Genomic DNA, 15,147 nt, shown 5'->3' with positions numbered 1-15,147 from the left:
GAATAAGAACGTTGCCAATAACAAAGTGGAAACATGCGCGATTAAAGAAAGTAAGGTGCCTTCGCCATGATGAGAAAGATAACGAGCACAAAACAAGATTTATCGAGCTTAGGTGCTAAAAGAAGGCAGGGCACGGAACAACTGTTGCCTATCTGCCCCCTTGCCGACCACACCTGTGCTTACTGCCCGTATTCCCAGAGGTGGAAATGTTCGAATTTCACAAGCAATAAATAATAATAAATGAAAAAGTGAAGTCATAATGACCCGTGCGCTCACTTTGTGTATTCCTCCCCTGCCCAACCATAACTTGCGAGTCACACGCTAGCTTCATTATATACGAGTATTTAATTCTTCTTTATAATAACAGTACCTTGGAGAATCCATGTAACTTTGACGCTAAAAAATAACAACCCTGTCCTAAGCTGGTTCATTCAAATGGAATTCCATTTTGTGCCATTAAACACCACATATTCGTATATTGGAGTGGGAGCACTGTTGTGAATTCAGCCGCAGATTTGAATCGTTGTTTCCTTTGGGAATTCCTTTGGAAAATTTGAATCGTTGTTTCCTTTGGGAATTCCTTTGAACGATTTGAATCGTTGTTTCCTTTGAAAGATGTGATGTTGTTTCCCAAAGGATCCTTGAACGTTTTATGGAAAAAGCAAAGAGGTTCAGAAATTGAGGGACACATGTGGATTGGTTTGTAGACTCGCTACTGGCATCCGATAATAATGAGGAATGGCAAATCCAAAAAAAAAATAAAATAAAAATACAGTAATATTATTGAAGGAAGTTAGCGATTTTTTCTCCCTCAATCCATCATCCAAATTCGTGGATGATGCACAATTGGCCCATGATGAAAATGAAAGAAGTCATAATGGTAATGGGGCAGGTCTGAGTATTGAGAGCAATACTCAGACCTGCCCCAGTCAGAGACAGCAAATGTTGATAAAGTAACCACAACCCTTATTTAGAGGGTAGCCAGACTGCATAGCATATTCTTCCTCGGAAATACGACCTTCCTCCTGAACCTGGAACTTTCTAATGCGTAGATAAAATATTTTAAAGGCCTTTTGATTAAAAAAAAATAATAATAAAAATAAATAGAATGCACAATGGATAGAAAATTCGTATTCCATACAACGTGATTCATATGTATTCAGTACAACTATGTGTGTGTGTGTGTGTGTGTTAAGCAGCAAAACAACTAAAGCTAGGAGGCAACAGTATACTATATCTGAAAATGTGTGTATTCTGTGATCGATTTTCCTCTTTTCTGTACGAAAAACCGGAGTTTCTGGGAAAAAAAAAACAAAAAAAAAACACAACCATCTTCTGAGACTGACTAAATCAGCTACGACGTTTGAAGCCCATAAATATTCCTCGCTTCATTGATGAGATTTGAACCCGAGCATGTTCCACCTGATATCGGGAAGACAGTGATTTTATCCATTGTGTTGCGAGGGCAGTGCAAAGTAGCATTATACAGTTTAATATTACTTTACAATATTATGACTCGTGTCTATAACTTATGTGACATTCAATTACACATTTGTTTTACTGAATCTCTGTACATAAAGTGTCCGATTTGTTTTGTTATTATTTTATACTGTAATACTTAAAAATGTTTCTTCTATCACTTTAAATAAAATTGATAGAAATAGAACAGAAGCACTTTCAAAATTGGGTTGTGACCCTCAGGTAACATTGACTATTACCATTCAAAGTACCAGTTACTTTTCAACTTTTCATATTGCTTCCTTACAGCAAAAAAATTATAATAAAAAGAAGCATGCACATTCTATACAATAAATATTCAATGATATTCAATAAATACCAATTTGTGCCATACATTTGGCATTCTTAAAACAATAATAATAATAATCCGCTATCCACCATGCTCAACAGCACCAATTACGGATATAACTTCAAAGAAAAAAGGGAGAACATGTACGCCCTCTCCCACCTGATGTACATGGATGACATCAAGGTGTACTGAGAATCACCGAAGAATTCATCAATGACAGCAGCATTGAATTTGGACTAGACAAATGCAAGACCCACAGATTGCATCAGAGAAAATTAGTCGGCCGAAACAACCAGTTACAGATTGGTAAAGAGATCGACGCATTGATAGGAGGAGAGATCTACAAATACCTGGGGATGATGCAGGCTGAGCAGTTGAGCACAAGGAGATCAAGGCCTGTCTGACTGAAAAATACTATCAGAGACTCCGAAGCAGCAAAGCTGAACGGAGAGAACACACAGTTACAGCCATAAACACCTATGTAGTCCGGGTGCTAACATACTCCTTCGGGATCATAGATTGGATGAACACTGAGCTGGAGGATATCATGAGAAAGACAAGGACAATGATGACCAAGAGCCGCCAACACCACCTGAAGTAGGCCTTAGAAAGAGTAACCACAGTGCGGAAAGAAGGAGGAAGCGGCTTGACAGGCCTCATCGAACAACGGAAGGAAGCAACTGAGAACCTGAAGGATTATTTCCGTAAAAATACAGCACCACTCTACAAGGCCATAAGAAGACAGGCAAGAGGCATATCCCACTCAAGAGGCATATCTAACAGCTGAGTTGCCTCCCGTCCAGACGGAAGAAACGAAGACAGAAAGAGGGGAAAAGAAGCACTCCATGGCAGACACTACAATGACTTCCATCAAGGCCACATAGATAAAATGGCTTCAATGTATAACTCACGAATGGGAAGCTCTTCTCTGAGACAGCAAGATTCATGCTCGCCATCGAAGACCTGGATCAATGTCAGGAACTACAGAAAATATAACGCCAAGGAACCCGGAATAACAGATGACACATTATCTGACGATGCAACCCGGTCTCAGAAATGATTCAACACAATCAGCCGCCTAGAATGCAGGATGATCAACCAGAAGGAGCAGACACGACCAGGTCGCCAGAATAATACTTCAGAAGCTAGCGAGGACATACCAATTGATCAAAGAAAGTGCACTGTATTATAAGTACGAACCCCTGACTGTACTAGAGACCCCAGTCCACAACCTGTAATGGAACCGCATCATAACAACGGACACGACGATCTTGTCCAACAGATCAGACATAACCCTCATCGACAAGAAGGAAATGGCGATCTATCTGACCGACACAGCAGTACTCAACGCCAGCAAACTCCAGAAACCCTACGAGGAAAAGGTCAGGAAGTACACAGTCCTCTGACAGGAAGTAAAAGAAATGTGGCACATGGAATAGGTAACAATCATTCCGATCACCATGTGAACTACCGGCATGGTGCCAAAGAGTCTAGCAGCAATGCGCCTCCCAGAGATCACCTAAATGGTACTCCAAAAGGTTGCAATCCTGAACACCTGTAGAATAATGACAGATTTCTTAAATCAATAAAAATAATAAGAGATACACACAACCACTCCGAGCACTTCGTACCAAATTGTTACTGGATGAAAAAAAAAAAAAAAAAAACAGTCGGGAGATATAAATAATAATTTGGGTAGCAGGAGATATGGAAGTGCTGCTCTTCATGTTTGGAACTGCGCATTTTAATTCATTTACCTGCGAATATGTCCTCGCATATTAGCTTCATCTGCGAAGAACTCTGCGAAACTTTTTCCCTTTAGTGCAGACTTCATTAATAGATTGGACTTCGAATCGAATATGATGAAACAAGAAGTACAGAAATAGAATCTTTGAAAGCACAACTGTTTGGATTTTTGATTCACGCATGTCAAACTTCTAGTCGGAAGGATTTCGATGCACTTAATGGTGTGTCTATTTGAAATCTGCTGGAATTTATTCTTAATTTTTGTCCTGTTATTGGCTTAGGTGTGTAAAATGAGTGTGTTTCGACTTATAAATACCTCAACTACTATCTTGTTAGATCTGTAATTTCATGCCATACAACCTACCACGAGTTTCATTGATTACTACACCACTTACGTAATTCTTTTCCCCTTTCAACCGAAATTTTTATTTTATTATTATTTTTAAGTTTAATTAAATTAATTTTTAATATATTTATTTTATCAGGGGCACTATTCGAGTATTTCATTTCTATGGTAACCAATTGTCAATAAATAGAGGTGACACTTAAATATCATGAAGCCCTTCCCTCCCACTGGCATCTTTGCAAGGAAAAAGAATCGATTACAATTTTCAGAGAAATTCTTTACAAATAACGATTCTGATTATGAGTTGGAATGATTGTCCAACCTCTGACAATTTCCCTCAACACGCTACCAGTTTTCAAAAAGCAAGAAGAAGGAATGTTGCTGAATTTATGAGGAGATGAACGTGTGGCAATAACGCTGATTTATAAGAAGAAATTGTAACGCTTTTATTTGAATTAATTTAAAGTATTGACTAATAAATACAAAAATTAAATGATGCAGTCGAAACTGGACCTGATTGATCTTCAAATATCATTCAAACGAGTTTAAAATAAACATTCAGATGATTGATAACACTATCAATGTGTTTCACATAACTTAATATTGTCTCAATTATTTTAGAGGCTCAAAAATTATCGATACAATTGCTGAAATTTTTTGCCTGTGAGGAATAATTTAATAACTAGAATTAACAATACAACTCAGTAACCAAAAATAAACTGTTCACTGCCTACCAAATGAATCGCTCTCTCATATCGTGTGGAAAAGACGCTTCTTGTAACCAGTCAGAGTGACACTGTGCCCAAGTTAGTCGGCCAATACACAGTACATACTCACAGTACATATTTTCCCCCCCTTCAAGAATCGGTTTTTCATCCCCGTAAAATAGATAAATCGACCATGGAATATTCACGACGAAATGGCTGGATTGGCAACGGACTCTGCTGTTCTAATAATGACGTAAGTTTTGTTGCGTATGGTTTACGATTTTAATTCGTATAGAATCATACAAGAAACATGAAAATCAGACTGCTAATACGCTCCTTTCTGCCAATAGCAACCTCTAATTGTGAGGATCAACAATTGAAAGATCAACTTAACTGCGCAACATCACCGAAAAACTGTACCATCAACGTTCTCAATTGCTTAGGCTGAGATCGCGTTCATTGTTTGATCTCCTCCCTGATGAGTCCAATATAAACCGGATGCAATCGTCTGTCAGAAGGCGAAACGACTTTTTCTGCGGAAAATAAACGCTTCCTTTTTTAGGAAACAAGCGCTCCCGAGCCGAAAATCAATAATGGTGATGTTGTCATGGCTGCAATTACTACTTATGGTATTCTAAAACTGTTTCAGAAAAACTGAACGTCTTCATTTCTGTCGTGTTCAACAGAAGAATGAAAAAAAGATGCTTCGCAACTCGGAGATTAACATTAACTCGCATAAATATGAGCTTTCATTTTTCATTGGCAGCCGGATTAACGTCCGAGCTGAAAGTAGCCAAAAAACAACAAGAAAAGATAACCGGGGATTATGGAACGCCATAAATATACAGAGCTGTTTGTCGTCCTAACATTCTTTTCGATTGTTTCAATATAAATTTTCATAAAAAGGGGATGCACTTTGTTTTTCTCGATGAACATTGATATACTTACAGCCTTCTTAAGTATAATTCGGTATCTTCCGATAACAGAGGTGGATACCCAATTTACATTAATAGAATTTAATGATAGTTAAGGAGACCTGAATACCCTTTATCTTACATGAACAAAAAAGTTTCAATGAAGTTTCAGTTGTAAATCCTAAACCTGTCGAAGCTGATTATCAAAATGGTGTTTTTAATCGATATAAATGCTACTACCATATTGCAGGCACGTATATTACATGAGAAGCATCAATGATTTAATTATATTTGCAATAATCTTAAGTCCGAGAAATATTATATCACACTGGGAACGATACTCATAAGCTGTAAGGAACCCCTTACAAACGATCATTTCGGCTGGCAGCATGATACTGTAAACAAACTTTATTGTTTGTTCAAAATTAAGTTTGGACTAATCAGTTACAACCCAAGTTTTTGGAACTCAATAATGAACACAGGCTCAGAAGAGTAATACTAATACCTTTTTGTTCACCATTCGCTGTATTCTCTAGGGTCTTAGGAGCATCAGCGGCATATTTCTCTGTATATACTGTTTGTAAATTGAGTGTCTTCTGAGGTCGATTTTCTGTTTGCTGGATGAAAAACCGTGCTGACCTCGCCTGAGACCGAATAACTCAACAACGATGTGAAAAAGCCCATAAAAATTCCTCGCGGCATTGATGGGACTCAGGTGTTTTCCAGCCGGTGTGGGCAAGACAACGATTCTACCAACTGTGCTACCCACGAAGGTTCTGCTCGCCAAAAGAGATGGATGGAAACATCGATATAATTTTAATCGTGGAACTTAACAAAAACATAACTTAAGAGTGAGGAAATTGTAATCACAAGGATATTAAAACTGATGACAACGTGGGTAATTTCCTTTGCGATCAGTATTTGCAATATTAATCTTTCCTTCCAAAATTCCAAACATCAAATAAGAAACATGAATTTATCATATTCTCGTTGAACTTCTCAAAATTTGGGGTTTTCCAGCATCTTAACTCTAGACTTTTGCTGAACAATTCGTAAATTGACTGGATTGGCAACGGACTCTGCTGTAATAATTCTTAATAATGATGTAAGCTTCAAACGTCGAGAGGTAATTTTAAGATTAAAATAAGTGCTAAACAGATGGGTAGTAACTACGCTGTTGCACGAGTTCCGTAATAATCTCTTGTGCCTTCAGATCATATTGTGGAAGGTATGGGGCCCATTTTATCCAAAATACCAATGTCCAGTACTTCGAGATCATTATCTGCAGTTCAATATCCTGTTATCAGGAACGCATGCTTATCCTTAGAAATAATTAAACTCTCACTAATCTATTTAAATAATAGACATACGTATATGAAACTTTTCAAGAATAAACTGTAAATTATCAGTGTGGGGGGTTCTAAGGGGAATAGAGCTATTTAAGAAAGTTAAACCATTTATTCTCAAATGGGGAAGTAGAATTGACTGCAGAAATCTAATTCTGAAAATAGCGTAGCAACCATTATAAGGACACTGTAAGCCTACACGATGATGATTTTCAAGCTTAGTTGATAATCCCCACTCACCTGCGGTTCAGCATAATAATTGCACACAACAATTGCGATTTTAATGAATGTTTATTTGAAAAAAAGCAACCCATTATGTTCATTAACAAATCATGTTCTCCCATTTCAGTCGCTATGGAGGAAGAAAACCGTATACGTAAGTTTCAGTCATCCTTAAGGTCTACAAGATCACACTAAGGACCACATAACTTAAAGGATATTCGATTTTGGCTGATAGAAGCGGTGAAATTCTACAAAATAATTTAAAAGATTTCATTATACGTGAAACGCATTGCAAGCAAAAAACTCTGCATGTTCTATCTTATTAATAGTGTTTTTGCTGCAACAGCAGCTTTGTTGAAGGCAAAATGTTGCTCACTACCAAAGAACTGTGACAGGATCCTGGCGTGATTTCGTGTGGGCTTCTGAATATTTAGTTAACACACCAATATTACGATGTTTATAACGGAAGCACACTAACACAAGAACGGGCAACACACTGATACGATCTAAACACCCTCACATTGCAATAATAACTGAAATCGAGCTTATAATAGAACAAGCTCCAGAATGATTCATTGGCTCAAAATCGAAGCGCCAGCAATTTACATAATGACTGAAAACGAAAACATCGCGCACTCTGTCAAACTTCCATTATAACACTTGGTTACAATGTTTTCCCCAACTTGTATCAAAAGACATTTGTCGGAGATTGCAATGCCAACGGTCTTAACCGAGTCCATCGTCCAATCTGTTTCAAACAGATAGCTTGTGCTCTTCTCTCTCTGTTTCCAAATTGTTAACTCGATGTTTATGTAATATCAGATCCAGTACAACGCAATCACACTCAAAAGACACACAACGCGACAGCATTAAAACAAAATTGGCACAGTTAGGAACTGGACTTAAATGAGCCAACTTTTAAAATCTCTTCCAGCAAAATACTGCTGGATATGGATTCAATATACTGCGGTACTTGGAGAATTAATATCACGTGAGCTAATTCTAGACGGGTCCAATGGATACCAACGACGAGAAGAGTCGTATGGGGGGGGGGTGAAAACTATTCGCTGTCTGTCTGAAGCCATGACCTATCCATTATGTCTACCGCAGTCCGTGTGGTTACCGCCAATAATGACTACCTTTGCCGAAACTGTCAGGCTTCTGAGGTTCGCTGTGCAGACAAACGAGAGAGCGAAAATATTTTCTTTCCGTTCACGTCCGCCGACATGTGCACGGAGACACGGAGCCTGCATCGGAAGATAACCGAACGTAGAAATGACTCGAATGACATTCGACTCTTTTTTACCGCGGGTCATTCCTAATGTAGAGCGCGTGCTGCTGTGAGCGTTTGCTAAGTGAATTACCCCATTTAGCGACGACCAGCGAAGCTTACTTGAACTCTACACCGTAGGGCCGTGATCTGGCGTGCGCTTTGTGTTGCGACAATTAGACCCCTTTTCCCTCCCTCCCTCCTCCTTTCCCCCGTTCGAGCAATTAAGCGTTATAGGACTTCATGCAATATGTATCGCGGTGCACAGCGTGTGTCGGAGACTTACGGCGCGCATTATGGCAGTGAAATCAGTTCACCCGCTCTCGTGTGCGGACGCAGATCTACCGCATGTAAACCTGTCGCTCAGAGCAAACCAGGTGAGCACGACCACTCCATTACCCTAATTAACAAACCACACACACACATTCAAAAATAAAAACGTTTTACGCACCATTCTGGGACTCCTCGAACCGCGCAGCCAGGTGACTGCGACCCACGACAGTCAGAGTGGTCCTTGACGTCGGGTCAGCGGGACTACGGACAACAGAATCCGTGTCATTGACATCGCCGTCAGAGGTCAGTCGTCTCCGGGATTTCAGGCCCAAGATGGCGTCAATGGAATAGGAGGGGACGTTCAGCGTCGCACGGGGTCTCTGCTCTTTGCGGGAGTTGGTCAGCGATTTGCAAGAGGTCAGTCGAGACTTGAGTATGCCGCTCTCGTGGTCGTGCTTCTGGCTATTCGCTGCGGAGAGAAGTAAGTCGCTGGGCGATCGCGCCTTCTCCATAGTAAGCGGTGGCCCCGCAGTTCACATCTACTTCGCAGTCTGTTTCATGTCGCAAAGTACACAATCTTTTCATGAAATTACGGGCGATTGCTCTTTCGTACTTTTCGCTGCCTCGGGCGCATCCCCGTTAATGGTGTTGTAGTGGCCCGACGAAGAGATCGACCGTGCACGGCCATGGACAGTCGCGTGTTCTAGGTCGCGCGCTGCCGCTTTCACGCGCCAGCAGCTTCCATGATTGGTCTTCGTTGACAATTAAGTCAGTACACCTAAACGGGCTTGTTGAGCGTCGACCAATGAGATGGCGGCAGTTTAGGAGAAGGGAAGATGCGGGGCACGGAGGCGGCCAACCAAACCGTCATCAGCGACAGTTGAAGTCTCTTGGAGACACTGACCGTCGTCCGAAGATCGACAATGCAATCATAAGTAATGTAAGGGTAGTCGAAAACAGCGGACAAACCCAGTTATTGTTGACAATTGTGTCCTGGTTCCATGAAGAGTAAATCGCTGAATTTTGCGCTTTCTTGGTCTCTAAGGAATAATTATTACCTAAGAAATAAAAGCGAGCGATTCTGGATATGCGAAGAATGAGGAAACGCTGACACAACTTTCTGAACAATTTCGGGAGATTTCACACCCACCCCCTAACGTTTCGATCGTGTACAAAAAGTGCAAAATTAATCTCTGCTGTTACTTGAAGAAGGAGCAGAAATATTCGGCAATTACGGATTCTCTGGTGGGACTGATGCGCTCCAACGATGTTGTCCTTTATCACATCGAGGGGGAAAAAGGACGCCCCTCCATTAACTGACACTTCAAGGACACTCATTGCATTGTATGAATTTACCGTAATATCTGCAGCTGTTGAATAAAATAAATCCTTCAACCCACCATTCGACTGGCAAGAACTCGCATTCCGAATAGACTGGTTGGTTCTGATATTAAGAAATACACTATTATACAAAATTAAGGTAACACGCGGTTTCCAGACAATTTTTACCTCTTTAAGAGGTAAAAAATTTTACCAGTCGTGTTTTGCTTTCTAATTCCGAATATCCTATTATTATGCGCAAATTAAAGAAGCCAAAAAAAAAAGTGACTAGGTTGAGATAATTCACTGTCTTACAATAAACCTAATCTCAAAAGGGCATCTTCAACTTTTTTATAGGGCTGAGATCTGCCATACTACAACGATGAAGCGGCCGAATTGCGCAACTTGGTGTAAAAAGCCAATTACGTAAATGAGTAATTAGGAATTAATTTATTGATTGTGCTTAATACATCATATATTCCATTTCTATTAAAGACCTTCCAAATAATGAAAAAGAAATTATCTTTATTTGTACAATACAGTAGAAATACAAAAGCCCATCACGGATATTATTGCCAAGAGTTTTACGTTAACTGGTCATTCAATTTAGAGATAAGTACATAGGGCGGGTCAAAACAACCGCGTCTCCAAGACGATGTCCACGGTACCAATATATTGGTGATCAGTCTTGTTAGGTTAACACATAACTGGCAGAGTAATTAGGTGCTGATTATAAGATTTCGTGTAGGAATAGACACCACCTTCAAGTTCGTCACATGAATAATTGAATTGTGTCATTTGGCAGCATCTGGACTAGCAACAAGATGGTGTTCAGCCCTCACAAGCTTGAGGAACCCATACGGTAAGAGACCGTCTGTTTGCTATCAGTTTCAAATTTCTTCATTTCACTTCGAGATTTAAGTTGTATTGGATCACTGGGAGTTCTTTAGCTAGAAGAAAGCTGCCACTGAGATTTCTATAGTTCAGTTCATCAAGTTTATATGATGATTATTGTTAACACGATAATAAAGACTGAAAGACAAAAAAAATAAAAAAAGATTTCATTTAGAGCAGGTTTTGAGTCGATGCCCATTCTTGAGCTGCCCACAGGCATGATGGATACAAGCTGTTTGAAGATTCTGTTAAGCCTTCCATCAGAGACAATTCAACCTACTCAGAAGCATTTCAATGTAGTAAATAAAGCTAAGTCTCACATCAAAAAGTGACACCAAGGTCTCCATCACTATTTAGCACAATACCAATGTAATTAACTGCTGATGCTATCTCAGGTTCGACACACAAGCTTTTGAATCAAAAACCTTTTGCACATAATATGCGTACTGTTTTTTATAACACCACCTTTAATGAATATTTAAAGATCTCATTCATTTTTAAACAATATAATAAATAATCACAGTTATTTGTTACATGGTTTAGAAAAAGAAAAATTACAAACATGAAATGCATAAAATTACTGAATTTTTTTTTCTGTCAATAATCAATAGCCTGTGCTGCCATTGCTGGATCATTCATTCATTTTCGTCATTTTACACATCAAGATCCCACTTCAGAGGCAGCGGAGTAACAAATTTTAATAAAAGATACCAACCTTAAATTTGTTCGCGCGACGTCTAGTAACTCCTCATTCTGGGAAGCCGTATTAGTGACAATTAAACTTAATGCCTGTTCAATTGATATAACGGCAATTTACATCCCTCGAGCACCAGATATTGGATAACTAAGTAAGATTGGTTGGCGTTGAGTTTTAGGATCATCGCCGACTAATGCCATGTTGCTCCGTGTATATTGTCTGTAAATTGTGCGTGTTCTGAGGTCTTTTTTCTGTTTGTTTGCTGGAAGAAAAACCCGAGTTCCATGAAAAAAAAAAAAAAAACAATAAAAATATCTCCCGTCATCAAGGGGATTCGAACTCAGGTCTTTTCCACCCAATATAGGAAGTACGGCGATTCTACCAACTGTACTACTCCACGAGAGCTTGATAACTACCCCTACACTCCTCATCTACTCTGCAGCGATTTTAACCTTCCATCACCTCTAAGCACTCTCCTACAAAAGTAATGAACAATACCTTCCCAGTCAGCCAAAACTGTTTGCATTTCTCCGAGGACCAGAGCTGGATGGGGCAAAGATTTATCGTACAGTTTGCCAATAAGCAGCCATTTCACAGACAGTGGAAATCTCTGGCACCACTCAAGATAGGATCATGTGTTCCAGAACAAGTGCTACGAGTATTTTAAACCGATACAAGGCATCAGAAATAAAGAGATACACAGAAGCTAACTTATCTATGGGGAAAAATTCCGTACTATACCAGACCAGCATGTTTAATTCAAATCTTGATCCAAATGACTGAATGGATCACACTGCCAGATTCCAAACCAGTACCTCTCCTGCAGCATTATCCCTCCAACACTCTGAGTTGGATCCTATTAATGATCTCCCTATCATCTCTCTCTCACCAGACAGCAACTTATAAATGCTGTCAACTCCCTCCGGCCATTAAGCGGCCAGCCAAGATAAGACGTAATTTAATCATTAAGTGCCTTAGCCACTACATCCTAGATGCATTGCTCTCGATCTACAATCGTAGATCGAGAGCAATGTTTCCTCTCCACACGAGCATTCCCTGCCAATGGAATGAATACTCCGTGATCTCACTGCCAAAAGTTCCAGTCAAGTGCCAACCAGTCCAAATGATTTTAAACCAATTTCAACTTCTTCCAACATCCACTAGCTCACAGTAAAGGCACTCCTTCTGGCATTAAGCCAGCTGTACCTGATTTTGAGAGCCTAAACATCACAGCCCTTATCAGTCTTCTGGAATCCTTCAGGAGAAATGACGATCTATGAAGGCACCAGTGATTCAACCAGCAATTTGTGGCACTCTCATCCCAGTTGTTACCTGCCATAAGGACTACTTCGGAGTCTATCACCAACCCTCAACCAGCCTTGAGGTCTAATTTGTTATATTTTACCTAAATGAGTTTTTGGGTAGTAAATGGATGGCCAGTGCTCAAAACAGAAGGAACTGGAAAGTTGCTGGAGAGGCCTTCATCCTGCAATGGATTGAAAATGGCTGATGATGATGATGACCTAAATGTTATACTCCTGGGCCATGTCGCGTGATGAGCAATAGTGTTTCCACGCTGTGTGTTACAATAAAGATAATTTCTTTTATTTATTTATTTTTATTCAATTATCATCAAGTGAAGTAGACAATATGAAATAAATCGCAGTTTAACTCGAAAGAGAGTTGCTGTGCTCACATCTTCCTATGTTATCTCGCAGTTAGGCCATCGGTTGGGTGTTATGTTCCTTAGCCGATCTTGTATAAGCCTTACGCATACTTCTCATATCTCTTGGAACAGCCTTTGCAATTGGGACATCTCATTTGGGTGGACATTCTGTACCGTTCTACTTTCCACTCTGATTGGCCCTCTTCCATCTTGTCGACCGCTCGGAGATACCTCATTCAGTGTGTCTGAGCGGTTGGGCAATGAAAAATTACTGAAATGCGTTTGGTATCTTTGCAAAATCGAAATGAATGACGCACAATCAGTCCTTTCTATTTAAAGCCAATCATATTGCATATCGGAAGTGCGTACATGTGCTCTTTCGCATTTACATAGCTATATGATCGATCTGTGCAAATTCATTTCGATTTAAAATGGAGAGGTGAACAAACTGGACTATACCTTACAATACTTGCACAAACTCAACTAAAGTTTTGTCCACCAGTATATAGAAAACCCCTATTCGGCTGCATAAGTGGCATTTCTCGGTTCATATCGTGTACGCCTAAGTACTCATAGGTTGTGGTCCTCGTGGGTAGCATAATATGCTGGTATAATCACCGTTCTCCAACATCGGGTGGAAAAGACCCGAGATAGAATCCTGTTAATGACGTGGGGAATTTTTATGGTTATTTTTCACAATGTGACTGAGTTAGTCGGTTTCAGGCGAGGACAGTATGGCTTTTCTCCCGGAAACTCGGGTTTTCCAGCAAAGAGCAAATTGACCACAAAACACAAGCAATTCACAGACATTATATATATAGCCCAAGTCGCTGATGCACCTAAAACCCTATAACATAACAGGTTGCAAAGAATGGAGATATTCCATGCCTCTCTTTATCATTGTTAACAATGATCGATTTCTCACAAGGAATCTTGGGCACAAAGCTAGACTGATCTTTGAAGCGGTCCAACACGTTGATGCCATGAAATCTGCGGATTGTTTAGCAATTCATTGTTACTCTTTTACTTTTCACACTCAATGTGATTAAAATATTCTGTTAAATTTTAGAATGGGTCTAATTCATTATCCCTAATCCAGAAGTTCATTAATCCTCTTCAGTATGATTAAGGAAGGTTTAATTCGATTCATTCATTGAATAATGATAACAGTTTGTGGGCCCTCGTGGGTAGCACTGTTGGTAAAATCGCCTTCTTCCCCACACTGGATGGAAAAGACCTGAGTTCGAGACCCGTCGATGACATGACTCTGCATCCACTCAGATCGGCACTTTTTAAACATTTGCCAGCTCCTTGTTAAGAAATTAGTTCGATAAAATTTAACAGACTATTTTAACCAGCGGTGACCCTTAGCTGAAATGCTCGAGCGAGCCCCTCGTTAACAAACTTGCAGCATCCCTCTGCCCCTTCCCTGTTTATAGATATGGACGATTATTTTTACAGAAGCACGAAAATAATTTCATACCACTCTGATCATTGTTAAACATGCGTCTTGCGTGGGTGCTGGTATATTCTAGAAACAATTTCCGAAAATATTTCTCTAATAACAGGCCGTTGTTGTTGAATATAACTTAGGAAATCCATTTCAAGCTGCTCTCGAAGACTTCACTAAAAAGGAAGAAGAGTAGTTTATCGGCGTAACTCCAAATACAGCGCTGAAACGTGGGTTTCGTCCAAAACCCATTTTTGAATTTTGGTTGGCGTTGAGGATGAATTTCCGGCATTAAAGGCCCTAAGTGTGTTTCTTCCACTCCCCACCTGCCCAAAATTGAATTTTCAGTAGCAGCTACGTGAAACGAGATGCAGATCTGAACTAAATGTTGGTCGAGATTTGCGAGTGGCCACGTAGAATTCAATCCAAAATCTGAGAAACTTCTGCGTTACCGACAAAGTCCATCCTTAGTCATTCATCTAAAGCGCA

At 39.8% G+C, this 15,147-nt stretch overlaps 1 protein-coding gene across 1 annotated transcript in view; it reads right to left on the bottom strand.

Moving 5' to 3' along the window:
- Positions 1-9,301, bottom strand: part of LOC150089263 (retinal homeobox protein Rx3-like) — a 60,497-nt gene extending 51,196 nt beyond the window's left edge. The window contains exon 1 of the mRNA XM_090390408.1: positions 8,810-9,301. Within this exon, the coding sequence (XP_090246534.1) occupies positions 8,810-9,143 (334 nt within the window). The 5' untranslated portion in view covers positions 9,144-9,301. The remainder of the gene's footprint in view (positions 1-8,809) is intronic.
- Between the last annotated feature and the right edge of the window lie 5,846 nt (positions 9,302-15,147).

This window comes from Mastigoproctus giganteus, chromosome 2 (assembly GCF_048544385.1).
Source record: "Mastigoproctus giganteus isolate SK-2022 chromosome 2, ASM4854438v1, whole genome shotgun sequence".
NCBI classification, from domain to species: Eukaryota; Metazoa; Arthropoda; class Arachnida; order Uropygi; family Thelyphonidae; genus Mastigoproctus; species Mastigoproctus giganteus.
Note: the sequence above shows the minus strand (reverse complement) of the source record. Positions and strands in the feature narration are given on the sequence as shown.